The sequence below is a fragment of the Nicotiana tomentosiformis genome, chromosome 11 (genome assembly GCF_000390325.3).
Source record: "Nicotiana tomentosiformis chromosome 11, ASM39032v3, whole genome shotgun sequence".
NCBI classification, from domain to species: Eukaryota; Viridiplantae; Streptophyta; class Magnoliopsida; order Solanales; family Solanaceae; genus Nicotiana; species Nicotiana tomentosiformis.
Genome location: NC_090822.1, coordinates 75,250,819 through 75,268,730, shown reverse-complemented (window position 1 = coordinate 75,268,730; position 17,912 = coordinate 75,250,819). Strand labels below are relative to the sequence as shown.

The 17,912-nt window shown below is 36.7% G+C and overlaps 1 protein-coding gene and 1 pseudogene across 5 annotated transcripts; both read right to left on the bottom strand.

The window, feature by feature from the left end:
• Positions 1–1,155: 1,155 nt before the first annotated feature.
• Positions 1,156–11,622, bottom strand: LOC104103883 (nuclear pore complex protein NUP98A-like). Of its 5 annotated transcripts, none has more exons than XM_009611827.4 (12): positions 11,474–11,622; positions 9,583–9,708; positions 7,081–7,338; positions 6,795–6,923; positions 5,866–6,018; positions 4,899–5,153; positions 4,713–4,778; positions 4,269–4,487; positions 2,988–4,142; positions 2,525–2,856; positions 2,226–2,313; positions 1,156–1,933 (listed from the first exon to the last, which is right to left on the bottom strand). In XM_009611827.4, the coding sequence occupies exons 1-12, from the start codon at positions 11,493–11,495 to the stop codon at positions 1,314–1,316; spliced, it is 3,423 nt and encodes a 1,140-aa protein (XP_009610122.2). In that variant the 5' UTR covers positions 11,496–11,622; the 3' UTR covers positions 1,156–1,313. The 5 variants fall into 5 exon arrangements, with proteins under 5 accessions (XP_009610122.2, XP_009610123.2, XP_009610124.2 ...); XM_009611828.4 differs by having other exon boundaries at positions 1,156–1,828; XM_009611829.4 differs by having other exon boundaries at positions 1,156–1,822.
• Positions 11,623–12,963: 1,341 nt separating this feature from the next.
• LOC104103884 (nuclear pore complex protein NUP98A-like) lies at positions 12,964–17,912 on the bottom strand (annotated as a pseudogene).

The following is a 17,912-nucleotide window of genomic DNA, read 5'->3' as shown; positions in this document are numbered from 1 at the left end:
CCGAGCAGTGTTTTAAAAGGTGAGGGCACAAGCCGAAACGTTTTACCTTATACGGGCGAGGCGTAAGCCTCGAGGCGCTGCGCGTAAGCCCCATCAATTTTTAATTTTTGAAATTCTATAAATTAAAATAATAAAAATAAATATTAAGATAAGGTTAAAATACATAAAATTTATAGAAGTTTCAAAAAATATAAAATAAGTGGAATGTGTATATAATTACTTCATCTTAAAATACAAATTTAAATCAGCAATTAACTAAAAAAACTAATCAAAACTGCTTCGCAAAAAAAACGAATCAGAATTTAGAAAAAAAATTGAGTAGAAATTTATAAACTAACTTGATATTAAAGAGCAAAATAACTTGAAAAGAAATAATAGGAAGCGTTGAACCGTAACAAATCATGAAGGATGATGCGCTTTTGCTTTGTAGTTTGAAAATTGATTATTTTTTCCTTTACCCCGAAGAAAACAAAGAGAGAATAAAATTAGGGTTAAGAATAAAGTATATTTTAACTTTTAAGTTTTTAAACTTTTTAGAATGCAATAACAAGTTGATTTTTGTATTTTTTGGTATTAAATTAGGGACTTGTTTAGCAATTTTCATTCTAATTTGGAAAGATTTTCTGGGCTTACGCCCCAAGCAAAAACTCGCCCAACGCCTAAGCATACGTCCAGAACAATGGGGCTTACGCCTCACAATACTTTCGCCTCCTCAGATCGCCCCAGTGCGTTTTTACTACGCCCTGCGTTGTCCCGGACTCACCCGAAAACGCCTTTTAAAACATTGGCTCCAAGCAGTAATATTAAGCACCTTAAACAGACTGACGAAATAATTGCACAATGAGTGTTTCAGTTGGATGAAACATGCAGGAAGAAATCTCCCCAGTGGAGCCAAGGGTGGATGCTTAATCACTGTCACCATTCATGTTTTTCCTTCTCCCAAAATATTAGTTCGGACAGGACTAGATTGGAAATTTCCTTCTAACTGGACTTTTTCATATTATATAACTGCATTAGCATTAGTACTGAACAGATTTATACACACAAAGCGAGTAAAATGTATGAAAAACTCATTACAGGACACCTTGCAGTTTACTGGAACTTTCATGTTAGAAGATAGCCAAAACCAAAACTAAATCTGTTGACTGAGTACACTTGCAGCAATGAATGCTTCACCTCATATATCAGAGTCAAATAGAATTCAACTATAACTATATTAAGTTTGATTATGTCACAGCATCAATCAAGAAAGTTTCAGCTTTTTTGAAATCCCAATGTTTAGTGCAAGTAACTAGAGAGATCTCAACATCATTCTAAAAGTGTGACACTTTAAATGCCCACTCCCCTTTTACTGGATCATAAGAAACAAATTCTGCACCATGCACTCCTGCTTTCTTAATAAGCATATCTCTGTACTTGTTAACTATTGGTCCATCTGTGTACTCCTTCCCGGTCGATTTGTTGATGCATCTGACATTAAGGAGAGTTATCTCAGCTGGCTTGTTGAGGCCTTGTCCAACTGGAGGTTTCTTGCTCTCGTCCATATAGATGATCACTTCACGACAGTTAAAATGGACGGCAGAATCAAGATCAAGCTTCCGGACATCTGTTTCTCCCAAGAACTTGATGCTTCCATAGCCATGTCTTCCTACCACAAAGTCCGTCACGTGGGTACAGAAACCAGGTTCTTCCTTCTCCTTTGATATTAATTCCTGAATAGGAGGAACTGTGTAGTAATCAGAACGTTGGAGCTTGGGCATTATGGCATCAACATCCTTATCATCATGCTTGCTATCTGTTGCTTCTTCAGCAGCACTTTCAACTGAAACTATGAAACAAGGTTTCAGCTTTCCAGAATTATCATAATGCATCTCTTCAGGCGCTAAGTTGGGCTTGCCACAACTGTCATTAACTTTGACTCCATCATGCATCCCTACATTTTCTTTAAGTTAACAGAAAAAGGAATTAAGAAGTTTGAAAGAGCTAATCAAATAATATGCAATTAAACAAAATGCAAACTATAAAGGTGTTAAAACAGACAATGTATTCTCTTTCCCCTTTTAAGAATGCACTGATGACTACAGAAGAGATTAACTTCTTTCTTGCTAGTCAGCTCTATCTTTTTCTCTCCTCTCTTTGTTTTGATGGTAGCTCTACTGCTTTATCCTTGAAATATCCAACATACTATCAACTTGAAAAAGAGTGATACATATTGCACTTACTACCTGTTGCTGGATGAGAAGAGATGGCTGTAGGAAGTGTTTCTCCAACATTTGGAGTCATTTCTGGGTGCAGAGGACCAACGAACAGAGGCTGCGAGAGTAGCAACAACTTAAATGTACAACACCAAAAAGAATTGTTCCACATACCATAACAGAAGTGCTCCAAACTTTTTTTTGTTAGTTATCCTTTCTCCACCGATATTATAGACCACAAGGTGCGGATATACATTATTTACGACAGAACACAAATGGCACGGGTATACAAATGAGATCCAATTGCATATAGGTTAAGAATCACTTACAGTATTTTGACTTGGACCAAGTGGATAGAGCTGAGAGGATGTAGTCAAGTTTTCCAACCCAATAGATGAATCACAAAGTCTTGGGGAAGTAGGCTGCAGCTGGTAGGATGATTGAGACTTGTTTAGGCAGTTTGAGCATAATGTGGATTGTGGAGCTGCTCCGGTAGTTAAAATAGGAGCGGGAGAAAGGGCGGAGGTAATCGGAGAACTAGAATCTGGTTTCAAAGGTGCAGCAAATGGACTTGAATGGATCCATGGAGAAAAAAATACATTTGAGGCAGTAGATCCTGATGAAGACTCAAATGGTTTACTTTGTAAAATTGATGCAGCCCCTGCAATACCAGCAGCAGATTTTTCACTTAGTCAAATAGACAACATTACTTTTTCATTGAAGATTCATGGGAAAACAAATGAAAACTCAAGAAGGAAAGAGACATTAATGAAAACCAAAGTTAAGTGTTACCTTTGTTTGCAGATTCATAGTCCTCTAACCTCAACTCCTCGTGGCTTTTATTAGAATACAATGGCATAGCAGAGATTGACAAAAACTTTATTGAATATTGTCCTTCCACTTCTCTAGTTGCAGCATAAGATGCCACTCTAGTTCCAGTGCCAGGTGGGGTTGTGGTAGACTTCTCTTTTGATAGAGAATCAAACCCTGCTCTTTTCGTGGCAAATGGATTCGGACAGTGACAATAAGAAGGTTCTCTTTTCACGGCAAATGGATTTGGACAGTGAGAACAAAAAGGTTCTCTTTTCACGGCAAATGGATTTGGAGGATGAAAATCAAAAGGTTCTCTTTCCACGACAAATGGATTTGAACAATGACAATAAGAAGGTTCTCTTTTCACAGCAAACGGATTTGGAGGATGAAAATCAAAACGTTCTCTTTCCACGGCAAATGGATTTGGACAGTGACAATAAGAAGGTTCTCTTTTCATGGCAAATGGATTTGGACAATGAGAACAAAAAGGTTCTCTTTTCACGGCAAATGGATTTGGAGGATGAAAATCAAAAGGTTCTCTTTCCACGGAAAATGGATTTGGACAGTGACAATAAGAAGGTTCTCTTTTCATGGCAAATGGATTTGGACAATGAGAACAAAAAGGTTCTCTTTTCACGGCAAATGGATTTGGAGGATGAAAATCAAAAGGTTCTCTTTCCACGGCAAATGGATTTGGAGGATGACAATAAGAAGGTTCTCTTTTCACAGCACATGGATTTGGAGGATGAAAATCAAAAGGTTCTCTTTCCACGGCAAATGGATTTGGACAATGACAATAAGAAGGTTCTCTTTTCACGGCAAATGGATTTGGACAATGACCAGAAGAAGGTTCTCTTTTCACGGCAAATGGATTTGGAGGATGACAATACGAAGGTTCTCTTTTCACAGCACATGGATTTGGAGGATGAAAATCAAAAGGTTCTCTTTCCACGGCAAATGGATTTGGACAATGACAATAAGAAGGTTCTCTTTTCACGGCAAATGGATTTGGACAATGACCAGAAGAAGGTTCTCTTTTCACGGCAAATGGATTTGGATGATCAACAGTTGATTGGTTAAATACTGGTGATTGAAAAGTCCTTGAGTTGTCAATGACACCAAATCCAGATATGCCTGAAACACCAAATGAAGAATGATATGTTTGGCCAGCAAATTTCACCCATGAAATATAGATAATATAATGAATTACAAGGTAGACTTCCTTGCTATCTAAAGATATGGAAAACAAGTTTAGCATACCTTTATCACCTAACTGATAGTCCTCAAACCTCAACTCCTCCTGGCTTTTATCTTTATAAGTGTGCATGCCACAAATGGACTGAATTGTTTCACCTGGTTTTGTGCTATCTTTCTCTGGAGTTGCGATGTATGATGCTATTCTACTTCCATTCTGATTGAAACCACATGCTGCCTTTCCAAAACTAAAGCTCTTGAGCAATGGTGCTGTACTTTCTTTTCCTGGTTTGCAAATTTGATCAAGATTGAGCACTTAATATATCTAAAAAGATAAAGTAAGAAATAAATAACCTTTAATAAAAACTCAACATGGAGCAATATGGAGCATGTAGTAATGCGCATTTAATGGTGTATTCTCTTATATCAATCACATAGAAAAAGATTCTCCCTTAGAATGTTGAATAATCGGTATGAGAAAAATGGACTATGAGGTAAATGGTTGCTTACCTGACACAAATGCTGCTGGCCGGTCAAAAGGCCTTGGTATGACGAGGCCACCAAATCCAGATATGCCTGAAACACCAAATGAAGAACCACATTATCTACATTTACAGGACACAATCCTCCCCCAGAATGTTGAATAACCTGCTCTATTACATGGGAAAAAAGGACTATAATATAAAGCTTTGTCACCTGACGTGGATACTGCTGGCTGGACGGAGGAGTAGGAACCAAATGCGGGAGTGCTTGACATGCCAAAGTGTGAGTTGCTTGCAACACCCAATGCAGGAGCTGAAACACTGGCATCCCTGGACCACAACAGAGGTTTATTGGCCACACCATTACCTTCATATTTCTTTCCAAATGTTGATAAAGTGGACGAGCCCAGAGATTTGTCTTGCGTTTGAAAAGCTGTAGCATCGTTTGCTGCATTAAATGTTGTGGTTCCTGCAGTTCCAGAAGCAGACTGAATTGATTTTCTAATCACTAAAGACAACTACAAGCATCAGTAGCAGGCACGAGATTGGTTGAATAACTTCTCCTGAAATAGTAAGCAAGAACATTACCCACCATACTGAGATATTGCAGTTATTACAAACATTTGGAAAAGAGTACAGCTCTATGCCAATTCATTGCATAGCTACTTTCACGAGAAGATTTTGTATTTGGAACAATTCCATAGCCACCTCACAACTATTCTAGAAAGGAACGTTTGGTATCTTTTAAAAGAATAGCATCTAAGCGTTTCCCTTCCTTAGCCACAGGCAACAGTGAATGCTATGCTTTAAGATTTGACAAATAAAAGGAAAAACATATTCAAAGAAGTGGTCTTTTACTTTTGTATTTAGACAGAAATGGGGGAGAGTTCTATTAAAATTTAGTTGATAAGACATAATGATGGACCAAAATCAAGCAAGAAGCTGATGCAATTAATACTGTAAAAGGTGAACAAAAGAACAAGATGATGATAATGTGACAATTTTTCTGAGAAAATTTCAAAAACCTAATCTTTTGGTATGGGTGTGACCATGCAAGCTGAAAATCTTCTAATTAACAATAAATAGATATATTCTGGGGCTTCTTAGGGAAAATTAATTGCCTATTCCAAAATCGGTATGCTTAAAGGAAAAGAATAATCAAGTTATATTTAAGTTCTTACCATTGAAAGACACTGAACTTCCAATAGGTTGAGCAAATACGGATGATGCTGATGAGGTTTCTCCAAATGCTCTATTTCCAAACAGTGGTTGAGTCTGTCCAATTTCGGGGGTAGAACCAAACATATTGCTGCTGCTAAATAACGGATTTAAAGCTGCGAGAACAAGAGTATGAGAGAGAGAGAGAGAGGGAGAGGGAGAGAGAGAGACAGATCACTGCAATTATGTAGTTCTAGAGAAAATGTAATCAACCAAGAGTAAAAGTGTTCAGAAGCAAAAACATACAGAAGAAGACAACTATGAGAAACAGAGAAAGCATGCTATTGTGAGTTAGATTACATGCCATGCTAAAGTAGAATTTAAATCAACACAAGATGGGTAAGACGCCGATTATTAATGTTGATAATCACTTGTCAATTTTTTGCATAACAATAAACGTCCAACAATTGCACAAAGCATCAGAAACTTTTGTTTATTTTGAGTTTGACATAGAATATTCATCAGATCCAGTATCCTTGCACTCTCTCTCTTTCTGATTAATAGAAAATGCTGGCTTTACAAAACCAGAGCTTTTGAGCAATGGTGTTGTACTACCTTAATTTTCTGGTTTGCAAATTTGATCAAGAATGAACACTTGACATATCCAAAAAACTAATTGGCGTTTGGACATAAAAATTGTAAAATTCCAGAAAAAAGTGAAAAACAAATTCATGGCCAAACGGACTCTAAAGCTACGAAATAAACAATATTAATTAAAACAAACTCATGGACTTCAGATCAATATATAGCATATAGTAATGCATATTGAACGGTATATTCTCTTGTTTCAATCAACAAGAGCCAGATTACGGAAGAAAATTCTCCCTCGAAATGTTGAAAACCCTGCTCTAGTACATGAGAAAAATGGAGTATAAAGTAAACCATTGCTCACCTGACACGGATACTGCTGGCTGGCCAAAGGAGTAGGAACCAAATCTTGGAGTGCTTGACATACCAAAGTGCTCGACTGTTGATTCGTTGAAGGGCCTTGGTATGAGGAGGCCACCAAATCCAGATATGCCTGAAACACCAAATGAAGAACCATATGTCTGACCTAATGGTATATTCTCTTAAATCAATCACATAATCCAGATAACATAACAAATTCTCCCTCAGAATGTTGAATTATCAGCTCTAGTACATGAGAAAAATGGACTATATTGTAAACAGTTGCTCACCTGACGTGGATACTGCTGGCATGTCAAAGGAGCAGGAACCAAATGTGGGAGTGCTTGACATGCCAAAGTGTGAGTTGCTTGCAACACCAAATGCAGGAGCTGAAACACTGGCATCCCTGGACCACACCAGAGATTCATTGGCCACACCATTACCTCCATATTTCTTTCCAAATGTTGGTAAAGTGGATGACGAGCCCAGAGATTTGTCTTGTGTTTGAAAAGCTGTAGCATTGTTTGTTGCACTAGAGGCTTTTGTTCCTGCAGTTCCAAAAGCAGACTGAATTGATTTTCTAATCACTAAAGACAACTACAAGAATCAGTAGCAGGCACGAGATTGGTTGAATAACTTCTCCCAAAATAGTAAGCAAGAACATTACCCACCATAAGAAATCCCACTGAGATATTGCAGTTATTACTAACATTTGTAAAAGAATACAGCTCAACGCCTTGCATAGCTACTTTTTCCAAGGAGCAGATTTATTTTTTCAACCAATTCCATAACCACCTCACTGCTGCTCTAGAAAGGAAAATATGGTATCTTTGCTTTCATGAAATTGCCATTATTAAGAATAGCATCTATAGCGTTTCTTACTGGGCCATAGGCAACAGAGAATGCTATGCTTTAAAGAATTGAAAGATGAAAGGAAAAACATATTCAAAGAGTGCCTCTAGTTCTCGAATGCAAAATGCAATAGCCCCATCTCTATTTTTTTGGAGATGGGGGAGGGTTCTGTGGAAAATTCAGTTGATAACACATAATGTTGGACCAAAATCAAGCAAGAGGTTGATACAATTAATACTGTAAAAGGTGAACAAAAGAACACGCTGGTGATAAGGCGACAAATGATATTAGATCTAAGACAAAATCAAAACCTAATACTTTTGATATGGATGTGATCATGCAAGCTAAAAATCTTCTAATTAACAATAAATGAATATATTCTGCAGTTTCTTCGGGAAAGTCAATTGCCTATCCCAAAATCAGAATAACAACAACAACCCAGTAAAATTCCACTAATAGGGTCTGGGGAGGGTAGTGTGTACGCAGACCTTACCCCTACCCCGAAGGAGTAGAGAGGTTATTTCCGAAAGACCCTCGGCTCAAAAAAATAAAAAAACAAAAGGGGCAAAAAGGAAGACAATATTAGTATCACAACAACAATCACAGGATAAATAGAAACACCATGAAATCCAGAAGAAAGATGCAAAGTAAAGGAAGACAATATTAGTAAATATTAGTATCACCACAACAGTCATAAGAAAAATAGGAACATCATGAAATCTAGAGGAAAGATGTAAAGCAAAAGCGATAGCTAGTAAATAGGACCTGCACTGAAAAGCGAAATAGTAAGCCACAACATTCCCATTAGTTATCTTAGACAAAAACCCTACATGGCTATTCCCACCATGTTACGAAGTAAGGCACGACTCAACTACTTCCTAACCTACAACCCTAATACTTGACCTCCACATCTTCCTATCAAGTATCATATCCTCGGAAATCTGGAGCCTCGCCATATCCTGCCTGATCACCTCTCCCCAATACTTCTTAGGCCGCCCTCTACCTCTTCTCGTGCCCTCCGTAACCAGCTGCTCGCACCTCCGTACCGGAGCATCTGGGCTTCTCCTCTGAACATGTCCGAACAATCTAAGCCTCGCTTCCCGCATCTTGTCATCAATGGGAGCCACATGCACCTTCTCCCGAATATCATTATTCCTAATCTTATCTATCTTAGTGTGCCCGCACATCCACCGCAACATCCTCATTTCTGCTACTTTCATCTTCTGGATATGTGAGTTCTTAACGGGCCAACACTCAGCCCCATACATCATGGCCGGTCTAACCACCGCTTTATAAAACTTACCTTTGAGTATCGGTGGCACTCTTTTGTCACACAGGACTCCAGATGCTAACCTTCACTTCATCTATCCTACCCCAATACGGTGTGTGACATCCTCGTCGATCTCCCCTCCCCCCTGGATAACCGAACCAAGGTACTTGAAGCTGCCTCTACTCGGGATGACCTGCGAATCAAACCTCACATCCACGCCCACTTCCCCTGGCTCAGCGCTGAACTTACACTCCAGTTATTCCGTCTTCGTCCTGCTCAGCTTGAAACCCTTAGACTCAAGAGCCTGTCTCCAAACCTCCAGCCTCTCGTTAACACCGGCTCGCGACTCATCAATCAGAACTATGTCATCGGCGAATAGCATGCACCATGGCACATCCCTTTGAATATGGTGTGTTAACGCGTCCATCACCAGGGCGAATAAGAACGGACTGAGCGCAGAACCTTGGTGTAACCCTATTACAATAGGAAAATGCTCAGAGTCGCCTCCTACTGTCCTAACCCGAGTCTTAACCCCATCATACATGTCCTTAATCGCCATAATGTAGGGAACCGACACACCTTTTGCCTCCGAGCATCTCCAGAATCTCCTTATCCCAAAATCAGAATGCTAAAAGAAAAAGAAATAATCAAGTTATACTCAAGTTTTTACCGCCAAAAGACACTGAACTTCCAATAGGTTGAGCAAATACTGATGATGCCGATGATGAAGCTGATGAGGTTGCTCCAAATGCTCTATTTCCAAACAGATTGCTACTACTAAATGACGGACTAGAAGCTGTGAGAAGAAAAGTATGTGAGAGAGAACTATCAGTCACTGCAATTATATAACCAATTTGTTCTGGAGAGAATGTAATCAACCAGAAAAAGTAATCGAAGCACGAAACATACAGTAGAAGAAAACTATGCAAAACAGAAGAAAGCATGCTAGGTACATATTGTGATTTACAAATTACATGCATGCATGCTGAAGCAGAATTAAAATCCACAAAATATGGGTTAGACATCTATCATTAATGTGATGATCACTTGTAAATTTTTAGCATAACATTAAACGTCCAACAATTGTACAATCATGAGAAGCTTTTATGTATTGTGAGTTTGACAAAGAATATTCATCCAGTATCCTCGCTCTCTCTTCCTCTTTCCTATTTTGTTAGTTTAGAGAGTAATACCAAGATTCTTTCTATAAATTAAATTTGGGTAGCATGAATATTCAGCTCGCTTGAAAACACAAATTTCTGAAACTTAAAGGTGTTATCAAGGAGATTCAAAAAAGTTCAAAAACGTCACTCCTGTATTTCTCTTATGTTAAAGGGGATTCAAAATTTTATATATATGTATTGATAATTTTACTTTTATCCTATTTACGCAGTATAAGATTGAATCCACTTTGTCGTATATGGCTCCTCTACTGCATTCAAGATCCACACATAAATTTAAACCCAAAAAAGAATTTTAGAAAACAACATTCTCTTTTTAAATTTTGAAGGATGCATGAAAAACAGAGAATACCCAAAGATAGAGGAGGATAAAAGCAAGTAATGCAAGTGTAGAAAGAACTCATTCGTGAGGCGAGCATTTTACTTAGGACGAGGCTAGCGGTAAGTCCCGAGACATGGGGCTTAAGTCTCACATATATATATATGAATAAGATATCATAATACGTGAATTACCTACAACATCCTAAAAAGCTAATATCAAAAGTGAAAAAACATTCTTTAGGAGAGGAAATCTCTCATATATATATATATATATATATATATATATATATATATCATAAGAAGTAAATAAATCATGAAACATTTTTTAATACTATAATTTCAAACTTTCTCTTCAAAAAACATTCTTTTCATCATTTGCGAGAGAACAAATTTTCAGATAAATTAAAAAAATGACTATTAGTCTTATAGAAATAACTAACAATTTCATAATGCAACTCTAGAATTGTTTGCTTTCAACAATTTAAAATTTTGACAAACACAGCCATACTATAAGTCACAACTAAAAGCGTAATGTGTGAATCAGTTCCTTATAGGTAGTTAACTCGGTAACACTTAACTATTATATTAACTAGTTCTGTACCTCGTGAACAAGAGAAGAACAATATTGAGAAAAATAAGATTCAAAGAGAAATAAGGATGATTGAATAATGAAGACCTAGCAAAAGTTAATACCTAAAGATTGAAAGGTCCATCAGAATCGACTACTATCATGTCGTTCTTAGTGAATAATGTGCGATATTAGAAATTCAAATTCTAATTTTCAGAGTTTATAATCTCATAGCCATCTCTTTTAACATAACCTTACAGGGCTAATTACAGACAATAGCATAGACAACTGTTGGACGAACCCCATGCATTGGGCGTTGGGTGCGTAGAGAAATTAATCGCACAAACTTTCAAATTACAACCAAACAAGCAAGAACCACGACAGTAATTACACGAAAAAGAACACTGCAAGTCTCAGTTATCAAGAATGAATGACAATAGAGAATAAATACATTAAGAGGAGGACAAATTAAAAAGAAGAATTTTACTTACATGGGGCGGAAAACAACGACATTATCTATGATCTCTGGTATATTCTTTCACTAGTGGAATGTATGCGTGGGAATGAAGAAACATTGGTCGTATATATATATTGAGAAGACAGAAGTTGAGAGGTTGCATATTCTGTACGCAGCCCAGTAAGCTTGTTTAGCTTATTCTTAAAGCTAACTCGGTTGCCGCTTTAACTTTCCGGTTTTTTTCTCTTCTCGGTTTTTGCCTTTTCTCTTTTCCCGCTTTTTTCTTTTCTTTGGTTTGTCAAATTATACTCTCTTTTTCTATTTAAATTTTAAACCAAAAAAAAAAAAAGGAAACCCCTAATCATTTTTATTGCAAGATATGTAAACCTATTTGCTCCCTTTGTTTACAGAAAGTTATTGAAAACTTTTTTTATCTTTGTTTTAAAAAAATCATTTTTTTTCACCCATCCACTATCAGAGAGAATTTTTTTTTTTTTTTAAAGGAAGCACCTCTAGGAATAGTTTGTCATATTCTTGAAGAAGATGGAAAAAATTCTTCGGACTAGTTTGTTTGATAAGAAAAAATTACGTTTTTTATAAATTTGGAAGAACAAAAAATTCAACTCTTTTGCGAAGTTAAAAACTCCTAAACAAGTAGTTGAATTGATTCTCGAACACTTTTTATGCTCATGTTATGTCGAGGTAGTACAAAAAAAATAGCAAAAATTGATCTAATTTATCTTTAGTCGATGAGTTAACCACATACCGAAACACGAAAAAAATTATTAGCTTATCAAATTATTTATTGATCTAAAAAATATTCAGCGGAGGATAGAACAAACTATCTATTTTACATCGATTTTTTTGGTAAAACAAACGCAGTAATTTAGTTTCAAAAGTTGAGAAAAAGTTTTGCAAAAAACTTTCAATCAACTTTCCAACCAAATCGAAGAGATCTCTCTTTTCCCGGTGCTGACTTGAATTGCAGTTGAAGGGAAGCCAACAAGTTTGTTCAAGAGATTTACTGATTGTTTTGTTTTCTGTGAATTTGTTCTATTTTCTCGTTCAAGCACGTTTTATTAGGTTTTTATTTTTGAAAATTAAATAGAAGAGTTAAATCCCAAAATAAATTCCTTCACTATAGCTTCAAAATCTTTTCCCCCAAAACCAAATCCAAACACTCAGAAAAAAAAATATCAAAAGGTTATAAAACCAGTTTTTTCGAAATTATATTCAAATAGATATACTCATATGATTCATTTTTATGTAACATTCTTTTTTTTTTAACCAGTTTAAAATGAAAAATACCTATTTATATTCAAAATAAATAACCATTTAGTATAAACTTTCAATTTTACTCTTAATGTCATAATTATATAGCAATATAAAATTTCACGAATTGTTTAAGGCCATATATTTCAAAAGTCATTTTTTTTTTTTAGATATTGTGCTCAATCAATCACTTTCACAAGAAATAAAATGGAGGGATATCTATCCATTAGTAAATAAATGAAGTACAAATGAAATTATAACACAATTATACTGCAAAATGGTAAAATATACATTATTGGGAATAGTAAATGATCAGAACCAGGCCATTGAACAAAATGAGCAAATTGTATAATGAATCAGTTGGAGGACCACCTTACAATTGAAGTGATAGACCTTTAGTAGAATATTACCAAATCCAAAACTCTGTTGACTGTACTATAGCAAAAGCTGTAAACTAATCTAGAAGTGTGAGACCCTAAATTTCCACTGCCCTTGCACTGGATCATAAGAAACAAATTCTGCACCTTGCTCTACTGCTTTATTAAAAAGCATATCTCTGTACTTGTTAACCACTGGTCCATCTGTGTACTCCTTCCCGTTCGATTTGTTGATGCATTTGACATTAAGGAGAGTTATCTCAGCTGGCTTGTTGAGGCCTTGTCCAACTGAGGGTTTCTTGCTCTCGTCCATATTGATGATCACCTCACGACACTTAAAATGGACAGCAGAATCAAGATCAAGATTCCGGACATCTGTTTCTCCCAAGAACGTGATGCTTCCAAAGCCATGTCTTCCTACCACAAAGTCCTTCACGTGGGCTACAGAAACCAGGATCTTCCTTCTCCTTTGACATTAATTCCTGGATAGTAGGAACTGTGTAGTAATCAGAGCGTTGGAGCTCGGGCATTATGGCATCAATATCCTTATAATCATGCTTGCTATCCTTTAATGCTTCAGCTGAAACTTGGTGTCCAGATTTATCATGATGCATCTTCTCTTCAGGCGCTAAGTTAGGCTTGTCATTAACTTTGACTCCATCGTGCATCCCTACATTTTCACAGAAAGAGAATTTAGAAGGTGTTAAGACGGACTATGTATTAACTCTTTCCCCCTTTTAAGATTGCATTGATGTCTACAGACAGAGATAAACTAGTTACTTGCTATTCAGCTCTATCTTTTTCTCCATCTCTTTGTAGCACTACTGCTTTATCATTGAAACATCAGAAGACTCATTCAATAGTTCTCACAAGATTAAGAAAAAACCCAAAGATTGTCCAGACTTCAAGCAGATAAATATAGCTAACTGGAACTGCACCTAGCTACAGAGAACGGATGATGTTACTGCCTGTCTGCTTGAAATTTGTATATAAACGATTCACTTTTTCTCTTTCTTTTTCATGTAAATTACGTCTACACACATGGCAACTCTAATAGCGAGTCAACTTCTTTATATATCTTAGATATACTCAAATAGATAACAAATCATAGTGTCCCACATATCATTTAAAGAATCATTAATTTGTGAAGTTATTTGGTGTTAATTTGAACTATTAGAGATTCCAAGGTTTGAACTTATGGAAAGAGGTAATCTTAATGGAGCAGCCATAAAATGGTAGATAGCAAGTAATCAACTAACATTACACGTGTTGTCTCGTTTCGTGACTATAATTGATATATGCATCTCCAGCTAAACCAATAGTTTTGAAGCTAAATGTCTCAATCTAATAGCCTCTTGGTGAAAAACAGATTTTGATTTTAGTGTAGAACATGTTTTGGATTTAATCAGCTCCTATATATACATTTGATAAAAGAGGTGAAAGGAAGGCATGAAATAGACAAATAGTACATTAAAAAAGAAAGCTTACCGTCCGCAGATGTATGCTTCAGTTGAGACAATATACATGAATCAGACCCCATAGGAAATTCTCTAGCGGTAGGATGAACCCAATCCCTTGGATTTTCCCTTGAAATGATCACAACTTCTTTCCTTACTATGCCAGAAGCATTTTCTTTACCCATAAAAAAGGGAACCTGCATAAACAGAAATTATAGTCCTGTTAGATTTTCCCGTTTTTTACTTTGAGCTGATAATTGAATGGACGTTGTCTTATACTATATATTTTTTCACCCAGACCAGATGAATACCAATACTTGCATTTTGCATATGATCTTTGCTTTTTTCCTTACACAAGCATCTATTATTGCACTCTAGATTTCTTTCCAGAAAAACAATACTACTTCTCACCTTTGGTTTATCACTTGCAGGATTGTATTTTTGAGGTGGCAACCTATGCCGACTTAGAGATGAATGTCGAATTATCAACGAGGATCTTCGTCTGACCAGAGCAGTTTTGTCAGAAACCTGTAATCGCAACCAAAGAGAATTGTTCATAAGAACCTACAACCTCTATTTTCACCTTAAACAGACAATATGACTTCAAAAAAAAAATGGCTATAAACCCAAAATAAAGTTGATGGTTTGGTTTGAACTTGGCCACCTATATTGATGTCTATGCTTATTGGAGAAATACTAAAAGTGAAAACTCTTATTGCCAAGATGCATAGAATGAACGGCATACAAGGATTTGTAATGAGGCATACTAGTACACCATGTAACTGCTATTGAGAAGTATGATGCTTTGTTTGAGACCAATGAACACGTCCAGAGGCATAGGTTAATAAAACTTACAGGTAAGCTTGATATTCCATACTGTACGGATGTTGCTGAATCTGGGCGTCCAGCGAATACCTGGACTTCAGGTTTTGTTTCAGAAGGAACCATAGATGGCTGCAACCCTGTGATGCTTGGAGAGTAAGACCTGAAAACATGTTAAAGTATTGAATAAAAGGATCAGGCTAAGACAACAACTGTAGAGTACTTCTTACTAAAGCAGCAGAAATCAAAATAATGATCGGTAATTCTGAAAGCCAAAAGTAGGCATTTTTAACAAGAGAAGTACAAAACAAAAGGATAGCTAAGTTTGATTACTCACTGTTGCACATTGATACCCGGATGACCAACTCCTTGTCCATTTTCTGAAAGAAACAGGAGCCAGGGGGTGATTAGTTTACATGGATTGTTAATCCAACATATTATCAATGTGAAAAAACATTGTGAAGTAATTAGTACCTGTCAATGGCTGAGAAGAGATGGCCGGTGAAATTGTTGCTTCACTATTAGGAGTCTTTTCTGGCTGCAGAGGAACAAAGAACAGTGGATGCAAATCAACTTAAATGTACAACACCAGAAAGAATTATTCCACTACCCACAACAGAAGTGTCCAAACTTTTTTTTTCCTCTCCTTTTCTCCACGAGACCACAATGTGGGATATAATTTATTTATAACAGAAAGCAAATGCCACAGGTATATAAATGAGATCTAATTCCATACAGGTTGAGAATCACTTACAGTAATTTGACTAGGAGCAAGTGGAACGAATGTGGGAAACAAAGAGGATGGTGTGCTTGGAACATTAAAAAGGCTTGGTAAAGTAGGCTGCAACTGCCAGGATGATTGAGCTGGTGCTGTAGTCGAGACAGGAGTTGGAAGAAGGGATGGAGGTGATACAGAAGGTAAGGTGGGCAAGTTAAAAGTAGAGAAAGAGCGATTCTGATCAAAATGATGGGCTCGGGAAGGTGAGACCAAACATGGAGAAGCAGTAGACAGTGGAGACGATAGAGCAGAAGACGTTGATAAAGCCCATGGATTACTTGACGGAGAAAAGATGGAGGTAGTGGAAGAAGTAGAAGCTGCTTTTAAAGATGCAAAAGGGCTTGAATTGGTCCATGGAGAAGAAGAAACATCTGAGTTTAAGAATGATGTTTTGGGGGGAAATATATGGGAAACAGTTGACTGCTGTGACTTTGGAAATAATGGGGTAGATGAAGTTGTGATAGAATTTTCATTTGGTAGTGAGTCAATCCCTGGTCTTTTCACGGCAAATGGATTTGGACAATGAGAATGAAAAGGTTGATTAACAGTGGATGGGTTAAATACTGGTGATGTGAAAGGCCTGGATTTGTCAATGACACCAAATTTAGATGTGCCTGAATCACCAAATATAGAAGCACATGTCGGACCTGCAAATTCACACACGAAATATATACCTATAAAATAAGGTAGATTTGCTTGCTATTTAAAGATAAATAAAATAAGTTAAGCGTACCTTTATCACCTAACTGATAGTCCTCAAACCTCAACTCTTCGTGGCTTTTATCTTCATAAGCCTGCATGCCACTAATGGATTGAATTTTTTCCTTGCTCTCTTTCTCTTTAGTTGCAGTGTATGATGCTATTCTACTTCCTTTCTGATTAATACCGAATGCTGACTTTCCAAAATCAGAGCTCTTGAGCAATGGTGTAGTAACTACTTTTCCTGGATTGCAAATTTGATCAAGAAATCGATAAATATTTAATAAAAATTCAACATAGACTTCAGAGCTATATGGAGCATGTAGGAATGCACATTGAATGGTATCTTATCTTATATCAAAACAAAATTCTCCCCCCAAATGTTGAATAATCTGCTAGTACATGAGAAATACTTATAATGTAAACCTTTGCTCACCTGACGTGGATACTGCTGGCTGGCCGAAGGAGTAGGAACCAAATATTGAGGAGTCTGAAACACTGACATCTCTGGACCACAACAGAGGTTTATAGGCCACACTATTACCTTCATATTTCTTTCCAAATGTTGGTAAAGTGGACGACGAGCCCAGAGATTTGTCTTGTGTTTGTAAAGTTGTAGCATTGTTTGTTGCATTAAAGGCTGTGGTTCCTGCAGTTCCAGAAGCAGACTGAATTGATTTCTCTAATCACTGAAGACAACTACAAGCATCAGTAGCTAGACGCACGAGATTGGTTGAATAAGTTCTCCCGAAATAAAAACTCGATTATTTCTTTTCTTTTTTGCACAGTGATTTTGGAATAGGCGATTGATTTCTCAACTTGAATATAGAGGACCAGATAGATAGATTATAAATGTTTTAAAGCTTTGTGCAATCTTTCCTAGTCTAATTAGTTCCTTCTTAAAAATTTGTCAAGCATCAATTGTAACACTAATAGACTATTCATTCATCTTCTGTGGATTTAACTGCTATCACAATATATACATAGTCATCGGCGAATTTAGAGTCTAAAGTCAACGCTTTCAGAATGTAATCTTATTATACGCGCCTGTTTAAATGTTTTTTGCAT

Coding starts and splice junctions, on each gene's coding strand:
- LOC104103883 (XM_009611824.4), bottom strand. CDS start 11,495: ATGTCGTTGTTTTCCGCCCCAT. Junction 6,019..6,794: donor GCCAGCAGTATCCGTGTCAG/GTGAGCAATGGT, acceptor TTGTTCTCGCAG/CTTTAAATCCGTTATTTAGC. Junction 2,314..2,524: donor TTGGTCCAAGTCAAAATACT/GTAAGTGATTCT, acceptor CTACTCTCGCAG/CCTCTGTTCGTTGGTCCTCT.